Genomic DNA, 13,397 nt, shown 5'->3' on the forward strand with positions numbered 1-13,397 from the left:
AAGACTCCGTTGGCTTAAGACTCAAGAGACCAGTATGTGTAAATGAGTGCAGGTCACAATTCCTTTCATCCCCATCCTCATAGTAGCCAGCAGGTGCCTGGTTGAAGTGGGATACAAGAAGAGCCTCATGTTCACGTTTCAGTCTTGCTTGGGCATGTTGCCTCCAATGATCCTGGTCTTACTTGTTTTTCTCTTTTTTCAGAACCAGCAGAGCTACATGGAGGACAGACAGGGACATGGGCCTGATGAATGCCATAGGCCTACAACCCCGAAATCCCCCCACCTCTGTGACATCGCAGGGTACCCAGACGTTGGCACCTCAGCTGCAGAATGCTGAGACTCAGACAGAGAGGGAGGTACAGGAGCAGGAATCCACCTCTGCAGGGACTGGTGAAGGTAGGAAATCAATTAATGGTTGACAGAGTTTACCTGGTGATTAGGAGTTTCCACATATGTTCCACATCCTGTCAGTGCATTTGGACACTCCTTTTTTTCTCTTCAACAAAGATTTCTTCAGCCTAATTTGCCTCTAGCCAGGCATAGATGATCAGGAGAGTGAATCTCTGGCCATATGAATAGAAAAGTTGTCTTTTTCACATGCTTTGAGGAAGGAAAGTTAATTCTCCTTCAGATTGTTGTATCTTTGTAGAATCAACTGTACTGCCTTCATTCCTCACACATCTCTTGAGCTCCTAACCATCAGTAAGACTGCAAGCTGATGAGAGTTAAAATTTCTGCCTCTATGTTAGAGTTCAGCTTGGTCCTTCCTCCAACTTAGGCAAAAAGTCTGCAGGCTTCACATGCTCAACATTTGGATACAAAAAAAATAGTGTAAATCACTTCTCACAAAGCAGCTTTGAGGATTCTGTTTAGTTTGATTAATGAGGTACATGAGTGCCCAGCTCAGCTGTACAAAAATGTCTCTAGTGGTTAGCAGTCCAGGAAAACTGACCAACATGTAAGGAGCTGGAAACCGCTACTGTGCAATTCCTGTGTAATGATAAAGTCACTAATCTGTTGAAAACACGTTGATTTATCCAGGCTTCTTGTCTCAATACTGTAACATTGTGCTTTCATTCAGCTCTGAAGGCTTGGTTAGGTAGGGGTTGGGCAGTATATACATAGGAAAGACAAGAGAAAATCAAGGAGACAGTTTTGAAGTTGTTGGTTTGTGATAAACCTGCTTGGCTTCGGAAAGCAGCCCACAAGATGCCTATTTGTGCCTGTGTACCTGTTTGTTCTCTGTCACTGTGAAAGTTACTTTTTGGTATGTGACTCTTCCACGGCTCCTGCTGTGTAGTATCCAGCATGTGTGATACGGCTTTGTGTTTCTCTGATCTCATCTCTTCTGTACAAAGTTAAGTGGGAAATTCCTGCCCGCTGGGGTTTCCGTCTGCTTATCTCAGCAGAGCCGAGATTAACCTCTCTGGAAGGTTAGTACAATTGAGGGCGTGTGAATACAACTGGAACACAGACTGTCTGGACAAATGCTGAACTCATGGGAACTGGTTCTTCCACTGAATGTGGTACACAGACTGAGGACGTGGTACAGTGTGGAGCCTTCTTGCATCACGGCCATGATGGCTGGCTGATCCTGCAGGCTTTGGGAGTCTGTTGAATCATCAGAGTTCTTCAACACCGCTTCTCCTCCTGCTGTTCTCCAGTCATCTGACGGTTTCTTTATCTTGTTCTTTCTAACCTTTCAGTTTCCAGATCTAGATTATGTGTTTGAACTAGACTGTTAATGAGATGGGGAAAGTGCAGTTCTTTACCAGTGCCTTGGTAGGATATCTCTACAAAGAAGCGAAACATACAACATTTGGAAGAAAAGGAGTGTAAATAACAAGCCTAGGACAGGTACTTCTCTTTGTCTCCCTTACTTGCTTGGAGGAAGATCGGCGAGTTCCACATCTGGTGTGATTCCCATCTCAGACATTGACTTACCACATGTCCCCTTGCAAATGGCCATAGCTGCAAAATGGGCTGTCACACTCCTGTCAGCTATGTTAGGGCCTGTAGAACAAAGGAGTTACTGCAGTTTAAACACGTGCACCAGAGATAAGCCAAGATGTTTTACCCTGTTGTTGATCAGTTCCTATGCCTGTTTCAGTGGAAATTCCTGTGTAAGTCTGCAGGAGTAACTTGAAACAGGGAACTGTGAAGACAGTAAAGGTCAGGAGCATGAAGGATCAAAAAACCCAATAGTAATCCATGACAGAAGAATAGTACAAAGACCTGACATGAAGTAGAAAGACAGATTTTCTTCTGCTTTTACCAACACCATAGCCATTTAGCCAGGTACTTGTGGCAGTGGTGGTCTGGCTCATTTAAGTCTTTGTGCTTCACATTACACATGACCATTACTGGCAGCTGTTTTCCCAGAATCATCAACTCTTGTGATGCATGTCCAGTGTGTTCCAGAAGGCAAGATTAGGTGATGTGGTGCTTTACTGATGGCTAGTTTTCCCACTGTATCTAATGTAACTCTGCCTGTTGGAAGGGAAACTGTGTTTCCTAACAGTGTGATGTAGATGTCAGGGGCAAAAGAAAAAAAAAAAAAAAAGTGCTACCAGTAACTTGGTGTGTGACTTAGGGCAAATTGATTAATCATCTACCAAATGGGAATAAATCTTCCCATAGTACAGCACACCAGGGGCTATGGAGATTAATTACTATTTTGTATGGGGCTTTGAAGATGGAAATCACTGTGTAAAGGCTTAGCAGTATTATCAGCAGCAGAATGGATAAATCAAGTGTGATTCTGAGTAATGTAAAGGAAAGTGGTTTAGTTATCACCTTGCCACGAAGGGCAAAAAAGCCCAAACCAACCAACCAACTGACGAACCAACAGAAAAAAACTTTTGTATGGTTAAAGAAAAAAAAAAAAGGAAGGCTACTGCTGCCCTGAAAGTGTGTTTCTGTCCTCTGTCATGTCAGCCCTGCTTTTGTGGGGAATTCTGGCTCAGGGCATTTCTTGCAGATATGTGCTTACTGTACAAAAAAATATAAAAAAAAGTATGCAGAATTGCATCAGAAATCTAATTAAGTTCTGTGTGGGTATAAATAGTTTCCTTTTCTCATGCAAAGCTCTGCGGGGACTTTGCTGCTCTGATTATCTTTCTACCTCCTTGGGAGGAATGAGTATATGATGACTTTATTAGAAGTGAATCCCTCTAATGTCTGCATCTTTCTGTTTTGCAGCAGTTAATAGTGGACTTGTGAACTCTGCTTCCACGCCATACACAAAGGAAAGGTAGTTAGAGTTGAGAGAAAACTAGGAGAGGTACCAAGAAATGCTTAAAACCGTGTTTAGCTGTCTCTTATTTTCTTTTAAGCTGACAGACATAGTGGAAATAGTGATAGAGTTGTAACTTTGAAACACCCTTAATTAGAAACAATCTGTTGGGCGTTATACTATGTTTTTCTTGCAAATAGACAGGCAGGATGGGAGTAGGATCTGTATTCAGCTGGCAAATTGAATCTCACTTAAAACCCAACAAAAATTCCTAATGAGATAAAATAGCCCAAAGCTTTAACCTTTATAAATTGTAATTCCTGGTCCAGACTGGGTTGGGCTGTGGCTGCCACTTGTTCAGGCTGTTGGATCTTTGGAGTACAGTGCAAAGGGGGCAATAACTGTAGGGTCTGCAGTTGTGCCAGAGCTGCTGCAGGCTGAGGGAGAGGGACCTCTGGAGAGCTGCAGGACACTTGTTTGATAGTGGGTCCATGCTGTCCCCAGCTGTTGAGAGTATATCAGTATATCTTTTTAGGTAATCCAGTTGTTAAAGAGGAAAAAAAAAACTACCAACAACAAATAATTGAAGAACAATTGTCATCTCATTTCCTTTCATCTGCATTGTCTTTGGGGCTTAAAATTCAGGTAGCTAGCTCAGTGCGTGTTGTGCAAGTAGGCACATGTTATGAGTTACTGAAATTGTAGCCATCCGAATATTTGCTGTCAGGGGATTGCTACTTTGCCTGTCTTTGGGGAGCAACATACTGACTACTGTCATGCCATATACAGTTTTTAACTTGTTGGGTTGAAGTGTTTCTCACCAGCCGGTACAAATTTCCATTAGTTCCAACTGCTTTCAGAGGTTGCAGCAGATTTGAGAGGGAAGAGGGTTGTAAAATGAAGGCTTGGGTTTGTAAGATTCAGTCTGTTCAAACCGTTGGTAGTGAAAAGACAGCACATGAAAGCAAAACTTTCCTGATAAAAGCAAAGCATCCCAAGGATGCCTAAGGAGCACTTACAAGCAATCAGTGTGCCTGCATGTGATGTAACTTATTTAATCTGAGACATTAGGAACATGTGTCGAGGGGCTGCTTGGGCAGGAATACTCTGTCCCCAGCCGAGCCTCATGAATGCTAACAAGAAGAAACATGTTGTTTTATGTTAGCTGAACACATTCTTGCAATGCTGTTGTCAGATGTGATGTGACTTTTGTGCAATTAGTGTAGAAATGGGAACTGGGACACCAGGGATCAGCTTCCAGATCTGCCTTTCATTCTCCAAGTAGAAACGTGGGTAGATCCCTTAGCCTTTCATCTGCCCGTCCATCTGTAAAATCTGCGTCATATGTCCTATAGAACTGCAAATTTTGGTTTCTCTTTAAAATCCTCTGAAAACCACTACCTAAAAAATAGGCTTAGGTTCTAGAAGTATGTACTATGCAAGCCTTTACGGCGTGATCTACTTCAAGTACTTGGGTCTCTTGGGATTAAATTATGTGGGCTACTTTTAAATTCTCATTACAAAAGTAAGTTTCACTCGTGAATATCCAAGGTGAGATATTGTTAAGAAAATTTTTACAAGTTAAAGCAGTTGTGTCTTTTCTGAGTTCTGTGGAGTTGTTTGGATTAACTTCCTCAGAAAGGAAGTGTGAACATGTTTCTGGGCTTGGTTGGAAAGAAAAGTAACTGGTAGTATTTCTTGCGGCATTAAGGGAGATATGATTATTCATAGCTGGTTATACTGCGGTGTATCCCTTTTCTATTCTTATGCAAGGAGTGAATTAATGTGAAAATGCTGACATTTTTATCTTTGAGCATCTGAATTAGTGGGTCAGCTCACACCTCAGAGCTATTATTTCAGGTTCTCTGAAGACTTAGATATCTCTGCAGTGCTTACTGTTAGTTCTAATTTTGAAGCTTTGTTTGCAAACATGGTTCCTAAATACTGCTGGTTTTAGAAAGAGGAAGTTTGAAAACAGAAGAAGATTCAAGAGCACTATCAGTATATTGCACAGATACAGGGGAGTCTGATCTCATCCTTGCTTCTGTGGACTTTGTATTTCATCAGGAGTGTGCCATCCATGCCCAGCGATAGACAACTTGTACTCTCGATAAGTACTTCAGAGTCCACTTACACATATTCTGCCTTATGCCCAACTCCATCAAAAGTTTGCAAGATGTTTTGCCTGTGTTGTTTTCTGCGTCAAATTCTTGTCTTGCTGGAGTAGCATAGAGGACTTTTAAAAAAAGGTGCATTAGCTAGGGATTATTTAGTTAAATGTTTGAGACAGCTACATTAACAGAAATGCTCTGGTCTTTGGGATAATTGCTCTCAAGAGTAAAGTTTTGTTCTGTGTTTGGAATAGACGGGTGTTTGGACCTCTGGAAAGGTCACTGCTTACAGTAGAAAACATTTGTAGGAGCACAGCACTGCAGCAAGCTGAAATGTGTGTGGTTTACAGCATTGCTGTTGTTTTGGGTAAGTGCCTGTGTTCCCACCCTGAACCTTCACCAAATGGAAGTCAGCTTATTTCACTTGCTCTGAGTACTAATGTAGTCTGCATTGGCAGCCTGGTGAAAGAAAGTGTGTGGGAGTCACCAGGCAGTAGAAATGGGCTGTGTGTGAATCTGTGCTGTAGCTCAGCTCAAGGCAAATGCCACAGCAAGCTTTGCCCTGAACTAGTCAGCCAAAGCCATCCTTGAAACCTGAGGAAAAGGGGAGGACAGTCCCCAAAGCAGAGGTGTTTGTTGGCTGATTGAATGGTGAGGCTCACTTCTGGCTCTCGATGGGCTGGGAATTTCCAACATTGCTGTAGCTCTGGGATCTGAAGGCCTTGCTGATTCCTGATGTGGCATCAGCCCTTGCCTGTCTTCTGAGCAAGCAGATGCCTCAATTGGAAATTCAGCCATGGCATATGGTAACTTAGGGGCAGGGAAGAGTAAGGAGTGCTGTGTTGAAACACGTGTTTGTGATGCAATGGAGCATTGGCTGGCTGGGAGCCCTTGCTGTTCTGCTGTTCCAATGCTTCTGTACTGGACTGGTTTATAGTGAGCGATCTATCAAGAGCACGATACCCGCTGCTTCAGGACTTGTGTAGATAGCACTGTCTGGCACATCTCTAGACCAGGTTGCAAATCTTGACTTTAAGCTTCCTCTCTGACCCAGCCAGATGGTTGGTAGTGAAGTATGACTGTGCCCTCAGAAGGAAGTGTCTGAATCCAAAACCATGCTTCTCAAACCTTCCACTTAGTTCTGCTCATGATTAATGTTTCAATATCCCTTGGCATGCATGTTTTTCACATTGGAGCTTCCAGTATAATAGCTGCCTCTGTCCCCAGTCTTTGTACTGGTCAGCCAAGTTCCTAGTTCATGCATCAGCCACATCCTAATTCATACGTCAGGCATACATCCTGAACAGGATTTCTCTGCTAGAGCTGTGTGTCAGGCTCTGTCCAGGGGTTATTCTTGCTCACTCCTCTAAGGCCATGCTGCAGATTCTCATGTGGTTACAGGTGTTTCTGTGATCCCACTGATGCTCTAATCAAGAGGATAGATAGTCATAGTGGATATAGCATGTTAACTACATTCCTGGCAGAAACCTACTTACTCTACTGGTGAGATTTAAATTTGCCCTTAATGTCCATGACATTTCTACAGCAGGGCAGTATGTCAGCAGACTTACTTGAGGATGAAATTAATTTTGTCCAATGGTGGGGGAGCTGGTAGTGCCTGATGCAAGTACCACTGAGCCCATGAGAAAAGGGAATAAGCTGTCACTGACTGACTGCATGACATCTCTGCAGTGGCATGGTGTGGACTTTGTTGAGTATCTTAGCTCTTATGCTGGATACAGAATAATGAGGTTGGAAGAGACCTTCAAGATCATCGAGTCCAACCCAGCCCGAACACCTCTACTAAACCATGGCACCGAGTGCCACATCCAGTCGTTTTTTAAACACCTCCAAAGATGGTGACTCTACCACTCCCCTGGGAAAACCATTCCAATACTTTATCACTCTTTCTGTAAAAAGCTTTTTCCTAATATCCAACCTGTATTTCCCTTGGCACAGCTTGAGTCTGTGTCCTGTTGTTCTGTCAGTTGCTGCCTGGAGAAAGAGACCAACCCCCACCTGACTACAACCACATTTCAGGGAGTTGTAGAGAGTGATAAGGTCACCTCTGAGTCTCCTTTTCTCCAGGCTAAACAACCCCAGCTCCCTCAGCCATTCCTCAAAGGGTTTGTGTTCCAAGCCCCTCGCCAGCCTCATTGCCCTCTCTGGATGTGCTCAAGCATCTCAACATCCTTCCTAAACTGAGGGGCCCAGAACTGGACACAACACTCCAGGTGTGGCCTCACCAGTGCTGAGTGCAGGGGAAGAATGACCTCCCTACTCCTGCTGGCCACACCATTCCTGATACAGGCCAGGAGCCATTGGCCTTCTTGGCCACCAGGGCACACTGCTGGCTCATGTTCAGCGGGCTGTCACCAGCACCCCCATGTCCCTTTCCTCCTGGGCACTGTCCAGCCACACTGTCCCCAGCCTGTAATGTTGCAGGGGGTTTTTGTGGCCAAGATGCAGGACTCGGCATTTGGACTTATTAAACTTCATCTTATTGGACTTTGCCCATCCATCCAACCGTTCCAGGTCTCTCTGCAGAGCCCTCCTCCCTTCCAACAGATCGACACATGCTCCCAGCTTACTGTCATTTGCAAATTTACTAATGAAAGACTCAATACCCTCATCCATGTTGTCAATAAAAATATTGATCAGAACTGCCCCCAGCACAGACCCCTGATGAACACCACTGGTGACTGGCCACCAGCTGGATGCAGCACTGTTCACCACCACTCTCTGGTCCTGGCCATCCAGCCAGTTCCTAACCCAGCACAGAGTGCTCCTGTCCAAGCCGTGGGCTGCCAGCTTTTCCAGGAGTGTGCTGTGGGAAATAGTGTCAAAGGCCTTGCTGAAGTCCAAATAGACAACGTCCACAGCCTTTCCTCCATCATACATGATCATATAATCATTTAGGTTGGAGAACACCTCCGAGATCATCAAATCCCAACCTTTGACTGAACACCACTAGGTAACTAAACTACAGCACTAAGTGCCATGTCCAGTCATTTCTTCAACAGTTCCAGGAACTGTGACTCCACCATTTTCCTGGGCAGTTAAAATGAGTAGCCACCATCTCAGTGAAAAAATTCTTTCTAATGTCCAACCTGAACCTCCCCTGGTGTGGCTTGAGGCCATTTCCTCTTATTCTGTCACTGGTTAACTGGGAGAAGAGATTGACTGCTACCTGGCTGTAACCTCCCTTCAGGTTGTTGTACAGAGTGATAAGGTCTCCCCTGAGCCTGCTTTTCTCCAGCCTAAACACCCCCAGCTCTCTCAACTGCTCTTCTTACAACTTGTTCTCCAGGCCTTTCCTTCAATACCTCCATCACCCTCCTTTGGATGTGCTCCAGTACCTCAATGTCCTTTCTTGTAGTGAGGGGCCCAAAACTTGGCACAGGGTTCAAGGCGTGGCCTCACTAGTGCAGAGTACAGGGAGACAATCACTGCCCTTTTCCTGCTGGCCACACTGTTGCTGATACAGGCCAGGATGCCATTGGCCTTCTTGACCACCTGGACACTGCTGGATCACATTTAGCTGCTGTCAACCAGCACCCCCAGGTCCTTTTCTGCTGAGCAGCTTTCCAGCCCCCCTTCCCTCAGCCTGTAGTGCTGCATGGCATTGTTGTGACCCAAGGGCACATTGTTGAACTGCTCATGCCTTTGCCCATGACCCAGCCTATCCAGATCCCTCCTCAGACCCTTTCTACTCTCCAGCAGATCAACACTCCCAACCAACTTACTGTCATCTGTGAACTTACTGAGGGTGCACTTGAATCCCCTCATCCAAATCATGGATAAAGATATTAAGCTCCACAGCCCCAAGTGGTTTTGTTTTCCTAGTCAGTGTGGCATTTTGTTTTTTATTGTGTTTTAACTCCTCCCTACATCTAGCCTTGTTGACATTTGTGCTCATTTTCTTGGTGCCAGGAGAGCTCACGGCTTTCTCCTCAAATCAGCACTGTGATAGCTTCATAGAGGTGGGAGTGAGATTTATTTCTTTAATAAGACTCAGCAGGATCCCACTGTGGAATGTTTCTAGCAGTTTATTATTACAGATTGTTCTCCCCAAATGCTCCGGGTAGGGTTTGTAGCAAAAGGAGGATGCTGAGAAACTAAACTGGGATGAACTTCCCTGTCATGGTGATTTTATCTCCTGTATTATTGACAATTCTTTCATGAGATTTTATTCTCAGGTAATCTTGAGCAACCGAGATATCTGATGATGATTCTCTCAGAGCTCACTACAACCTGACTATAAAGGGAAGATAAGAGTAGACAAAGACTGTAGGTCTTGAGATGGTTTTTTTTATTCCTCGAAAGATATTATCAGTCAAGGGAAGCAGGAGCCTACACACTAAATCGTAGCTAATGTGGAAGATCGTGTTCTGTAGCTGCTGTCTGCTGTTGGCCAACTTCTTATGTCCTCTCAAGATTGACACTGGGGACATTGGCCATTGTGTCATCTGCCTACTTCTCAAGCAGGTGAAGCAGGAAAAGCCATAGGGTTCTTTAACACTATGGGTGAAATGTTTGGTTTATTGAAGTGCAAACTGAGGTTTCTCTTCCTGTGGCAGGATTGTCTCTATAGCTGTGATAGAGCATCCTGCCTCTTTGACTACCACCATTTCCCCTATCTTTGTGGCCAAGATTTTCTTGACAGAATTCAGTGCTTTTGTTTGACACTTAACCAAGTGGAAAGTTATGAAAATAAAATACTGGGCTCCCTCTGGAATAAAAGCTATTTTCTGTCCCAGTACATGCACACTGCAGGAAGCAACTACTCATCATGCTTTATTTTGTGTCGTAGTTTGCCTTGTGCACTAGAGTTGCTTCTGCTTTCTTTTGCAGGTGAAGGTCCAGAATATGGGGCCAGTGGGGAGGATGCCCTGAGTAGGATTCAAAGGCTGATGGCAGAAGGTGGCATGACTGCCGTAGTTCAGCGGGAGCAGAGCACCACCATGGCGTCCATGGGCGGCTTTGGCAACAACATCATTGTGAGCCACCGGATCCACCGCAGCTCTCAGACTGGCACAGAGCCCACTGGAGCTGAGGGCACGTCAGCACAGCAGTCCACCTCTCAGCACCTGGGCACAGAGCTGGAGGGACGGATCCTGTCAGAGTCTGTGCAGCTGCCGGAGCACGGCCTGAGCCCGCGGACAGCCCCTAGTGGGAGTGAAGGACAAAGCGCTGGTGACCTGGACCTGCCAGAGCAGGCCCAGTCCTCCATGGACACCGAGGGACCAATTGAATACAGTGACCTAACTAATAATAACCATCTTCCTGACAGTACCAACTTCTATAGTAATGACAGCACCAGTGGGGAGTCGCGGAACAGGTAGAGATTGAGTTGTGTGTTGGTGCTACCCTTGTACTGCTCAGCAGAGACCTGTACCTCACAGCTGGCCAGGAGCTGGAAGAGTAGGGATGGGTGGTTCTAACAGGATGCTGGTGGTTCAGAGGGCTTCTCTATCGTGGGTGATGGGGGAAGGGATAATAATTGCAAGGGAAGCCATGGGGAAGAAAGCATACTTAACTTCCAACATTCCCACTGCTGAAGAATTAACAGGAATACAAACCGTACATGCTGCACATCAGTCAAATTTTGAAGCCCCATGGCATCCCCTGAGCTAAGCCCTGCAACTTTGTGTATCATCCTTTGTAAAGCCTTTTTCCTTTCCTTCTTCCTTTCTTTTTTCCTGCCCTTTTATATACATGAAGCAGATCAGTAGAGTGAAGAAAGGGGAAGGGGCCTGTAGCATCCTTCTGGAGACAGGCAGTACTGAGCAAACCCAGGCGTGATGCTCCAGTTCTGTTGCTGGAGTGGAGGAGTCTTCCATGCTACAGTCCCTCTCCAAGGCACAGCACTGCTCCCCCAGAGTGTGGTGTTCTGAGGCCAGTCCTGCCTATGCTGTGGTCTTTTCTGGGAAGAACTGGGCTTCACCAGAACATGCATGGCTCAGGATATGCTCACAGGTGGGATCTTTCCTTTTTATAGTTTAGGACTTGGCAGGAACTGAAGCAGAGATGCCGTATGGATGAGTAGAGGAACAAGGGCTACTGCTCTCTAGTCAGGATGCAGTTCACACAAGGATGTTCTAAGCTGTGCCAATATTAACACGAACGAGCCACCCCACTGGTTTCATGGTGCCAGGACTGAGCTGCACCTCCTTGGCAGGGGGCAGGAAATCTCTTTCAGCTCCAGACCACGGTGTGAGGTATGGGTCTGTGATGTAAGGTGTTGCATGTGAAATCTTGACCTTGTACATGTAGTTTCTAGTGGAGAAGTCAAGGCTCTGATACTTTGTTTTTAGTCTCAAATGTGATTTTCCTTTTCGTTTGTAACTCTCCATCCCTAGCAGGCTTGTGGAGGAAGTACGGGGAGAGCGTGAGTGCTAACGAGGGAAACACCAAAGATCAATGTCATTAAAATATGACAAACCCTTGCTTGACCTCCTGTCTTTATTTGTGTGATGTTTTTTTCTGTGTTTGGTTTTGGGGATAGATACATCCATCTCAGAAGCTCTAGGCAGCATACAAATGTCAGATGATGACCACCCCCTTCCCAGGAGGAAAGCAGACTCAGCCTTTGAGTTGAAAGTCCAGAACTGGGAAACAAGGAGGTGCATTTGGGAGTCTTGCTTGCAAATTAAAATTAAAATTTCATTTTAACCCATCTGGAGATGAGCAAGCACCTCTTCATTTCCCATCATTCAAGTACTGCAGTAAGGAGAAGGAGGAGCATTTCACCTATCCTGTGTAAAAATATGTGTAGAGGTGCAGCACTGTACATCTTGGGCATAGAGTGGTCTGTCTTGCTGCCCCCTTGATGCAGAAGAGGGTTGCAGTATCTGGCTCTTCTGAATAGAGGAATGCATACAGTTACCACTGTGGTGAGAGGGATGTTTCCACTGCTGTCTGAGCACCTGCCAGCAGCTGCTGTGCTCCTGCCCAGCTCCTCTAGATTCTGTGCTGCTAAGACATTACAATAAATAAGTCTGTCATTAGGCAGCACTCAAGTTCCCAGTCAGAAGAGTCTGTTAGAGAACATTAAGCAAATCTTCCCTTAAATCACAGCCTGGAAATGAACCTTAAATCAAATCAGCTGCTGCCAGGCCTCATTGCTGAGTGTTAATGAGGCTCTAAAACCTGCCCCAAGCCAACCACATCCCTGATCTGACAGGAGAGCAGCCTGAAAAATGGGATTCCGTTGTGTGGCAAGGAAGGTTTCATGCATCCCTGTATTGCCTTACTGTGGAGGGGCCTGAGGATGTGCTGGCAGTTGGGAGCCAGAAGAGCTATGTCTCAGATGGACTGACAAGGCAATGCAGGTCTAGACAGAGCTGTTTATTGCTCTGCTTGAAAACAAACTAAAACAGAACCTGGAAAAAAACCTGCTTCATCTCAGCCTGACATCATTTCTTCCCTTTCCCTGCATGATTCCTGGAAGAATCTTGAGGCCCATTCTTGGTAGATGTGTTGCAGAGCATTTATAGATATCCATTTTCAGAATGAGCCAAGCTATCTACAGAAAAATTTCCATCTCTCAGTTGGAGAAGTGTCTTCTGCCTCACTCTGGTGTTGGCAGATTCTCAAAGCCTGGCGTGCACTGTTGCTGGGCGCTCTGGCCAGGCTGCTGTGCAGAGGCCTGAAGCCTGCTCTGCTGATGGCTTCCCCTTGGTCCAGACCTGTCCCCACTGGAGACTGTGGCACGACGAGGTGAGCTCCAGAGCGAACCACAGCCGCTGTCTTTGCCGGTGCCTCGGGACATCTCTGAAGCTCTAAAGCGCTTTTCCATTCAAGACTTGAAGGGGAGGCTCTTCCTGATGAGGTAAGGGTGGAGGCCTGGTCAGAGCAAGCAGCTTTGTAGCTCTGGGCCAAAGGCTGCTAATAGTTGAGCCAGACTGCAGCTTGTGTTCCTATGGGCTTTAAGCAGGAGCAGTGGGCACAGTGGGTGTGGACAGGCTTAATCATCTGGTGCTGCCTTGGACGTGTTTTGTAGGTGACCTGCTGTGGGTGCACAACTGACCAGGTGCTCTCAGAGGTGA

At 45.7% G+C, this 13,397-nt stretch overlaps 1 protein-coding gene across 3 annotated transcripts in view; it reads left to right on the forward strand.

The window, feature by feature from the left end:
* AMBRA1 (autophagy and beclin 1 regulator 1) overlaps positions 1–11,802 on the forward strand; it is a 129,793-nt gene extending 117,991 nt beyond the window's left edge. For all 3 annotated transcript variants that reach the window (XM_058845095.1, XM_058845102.1, XM_058845110.1), the window contains 2 exons: positions 203–396; positions 10,201–11,802. In XM_058845095.1, the coding sequence (XP_058701078.1) occupies positions 203–396; positions 10,201–10,691 (685 nt within the window). In that variant the 3' untranslated portion in view covers positions 10,692–11,802. The remainder of the gene's footprint in view (positions 1–202; positions 397–10,200) is intronic.
* The last annotated feature ends 1,595 nt before the right edge of the window (positions 11,803–13,397 follow it).

This window comes from Poecile atricapillus, chromosome 1 (genome assembly GCF_030490865.1).
Source record: "Poecile atricapillus isolate bPoeAtr1 chromosome 1, bPoeAtr1.hap1, whole genome shotgun sequence".
In the NCBI taxonomy this organism is placed as follows: domain Eukaryota; kingdom Metazoa; phylum Chordata; class Aves; order Passeriformes; family Paridae; genus Poecile; species Poecile atricapillus.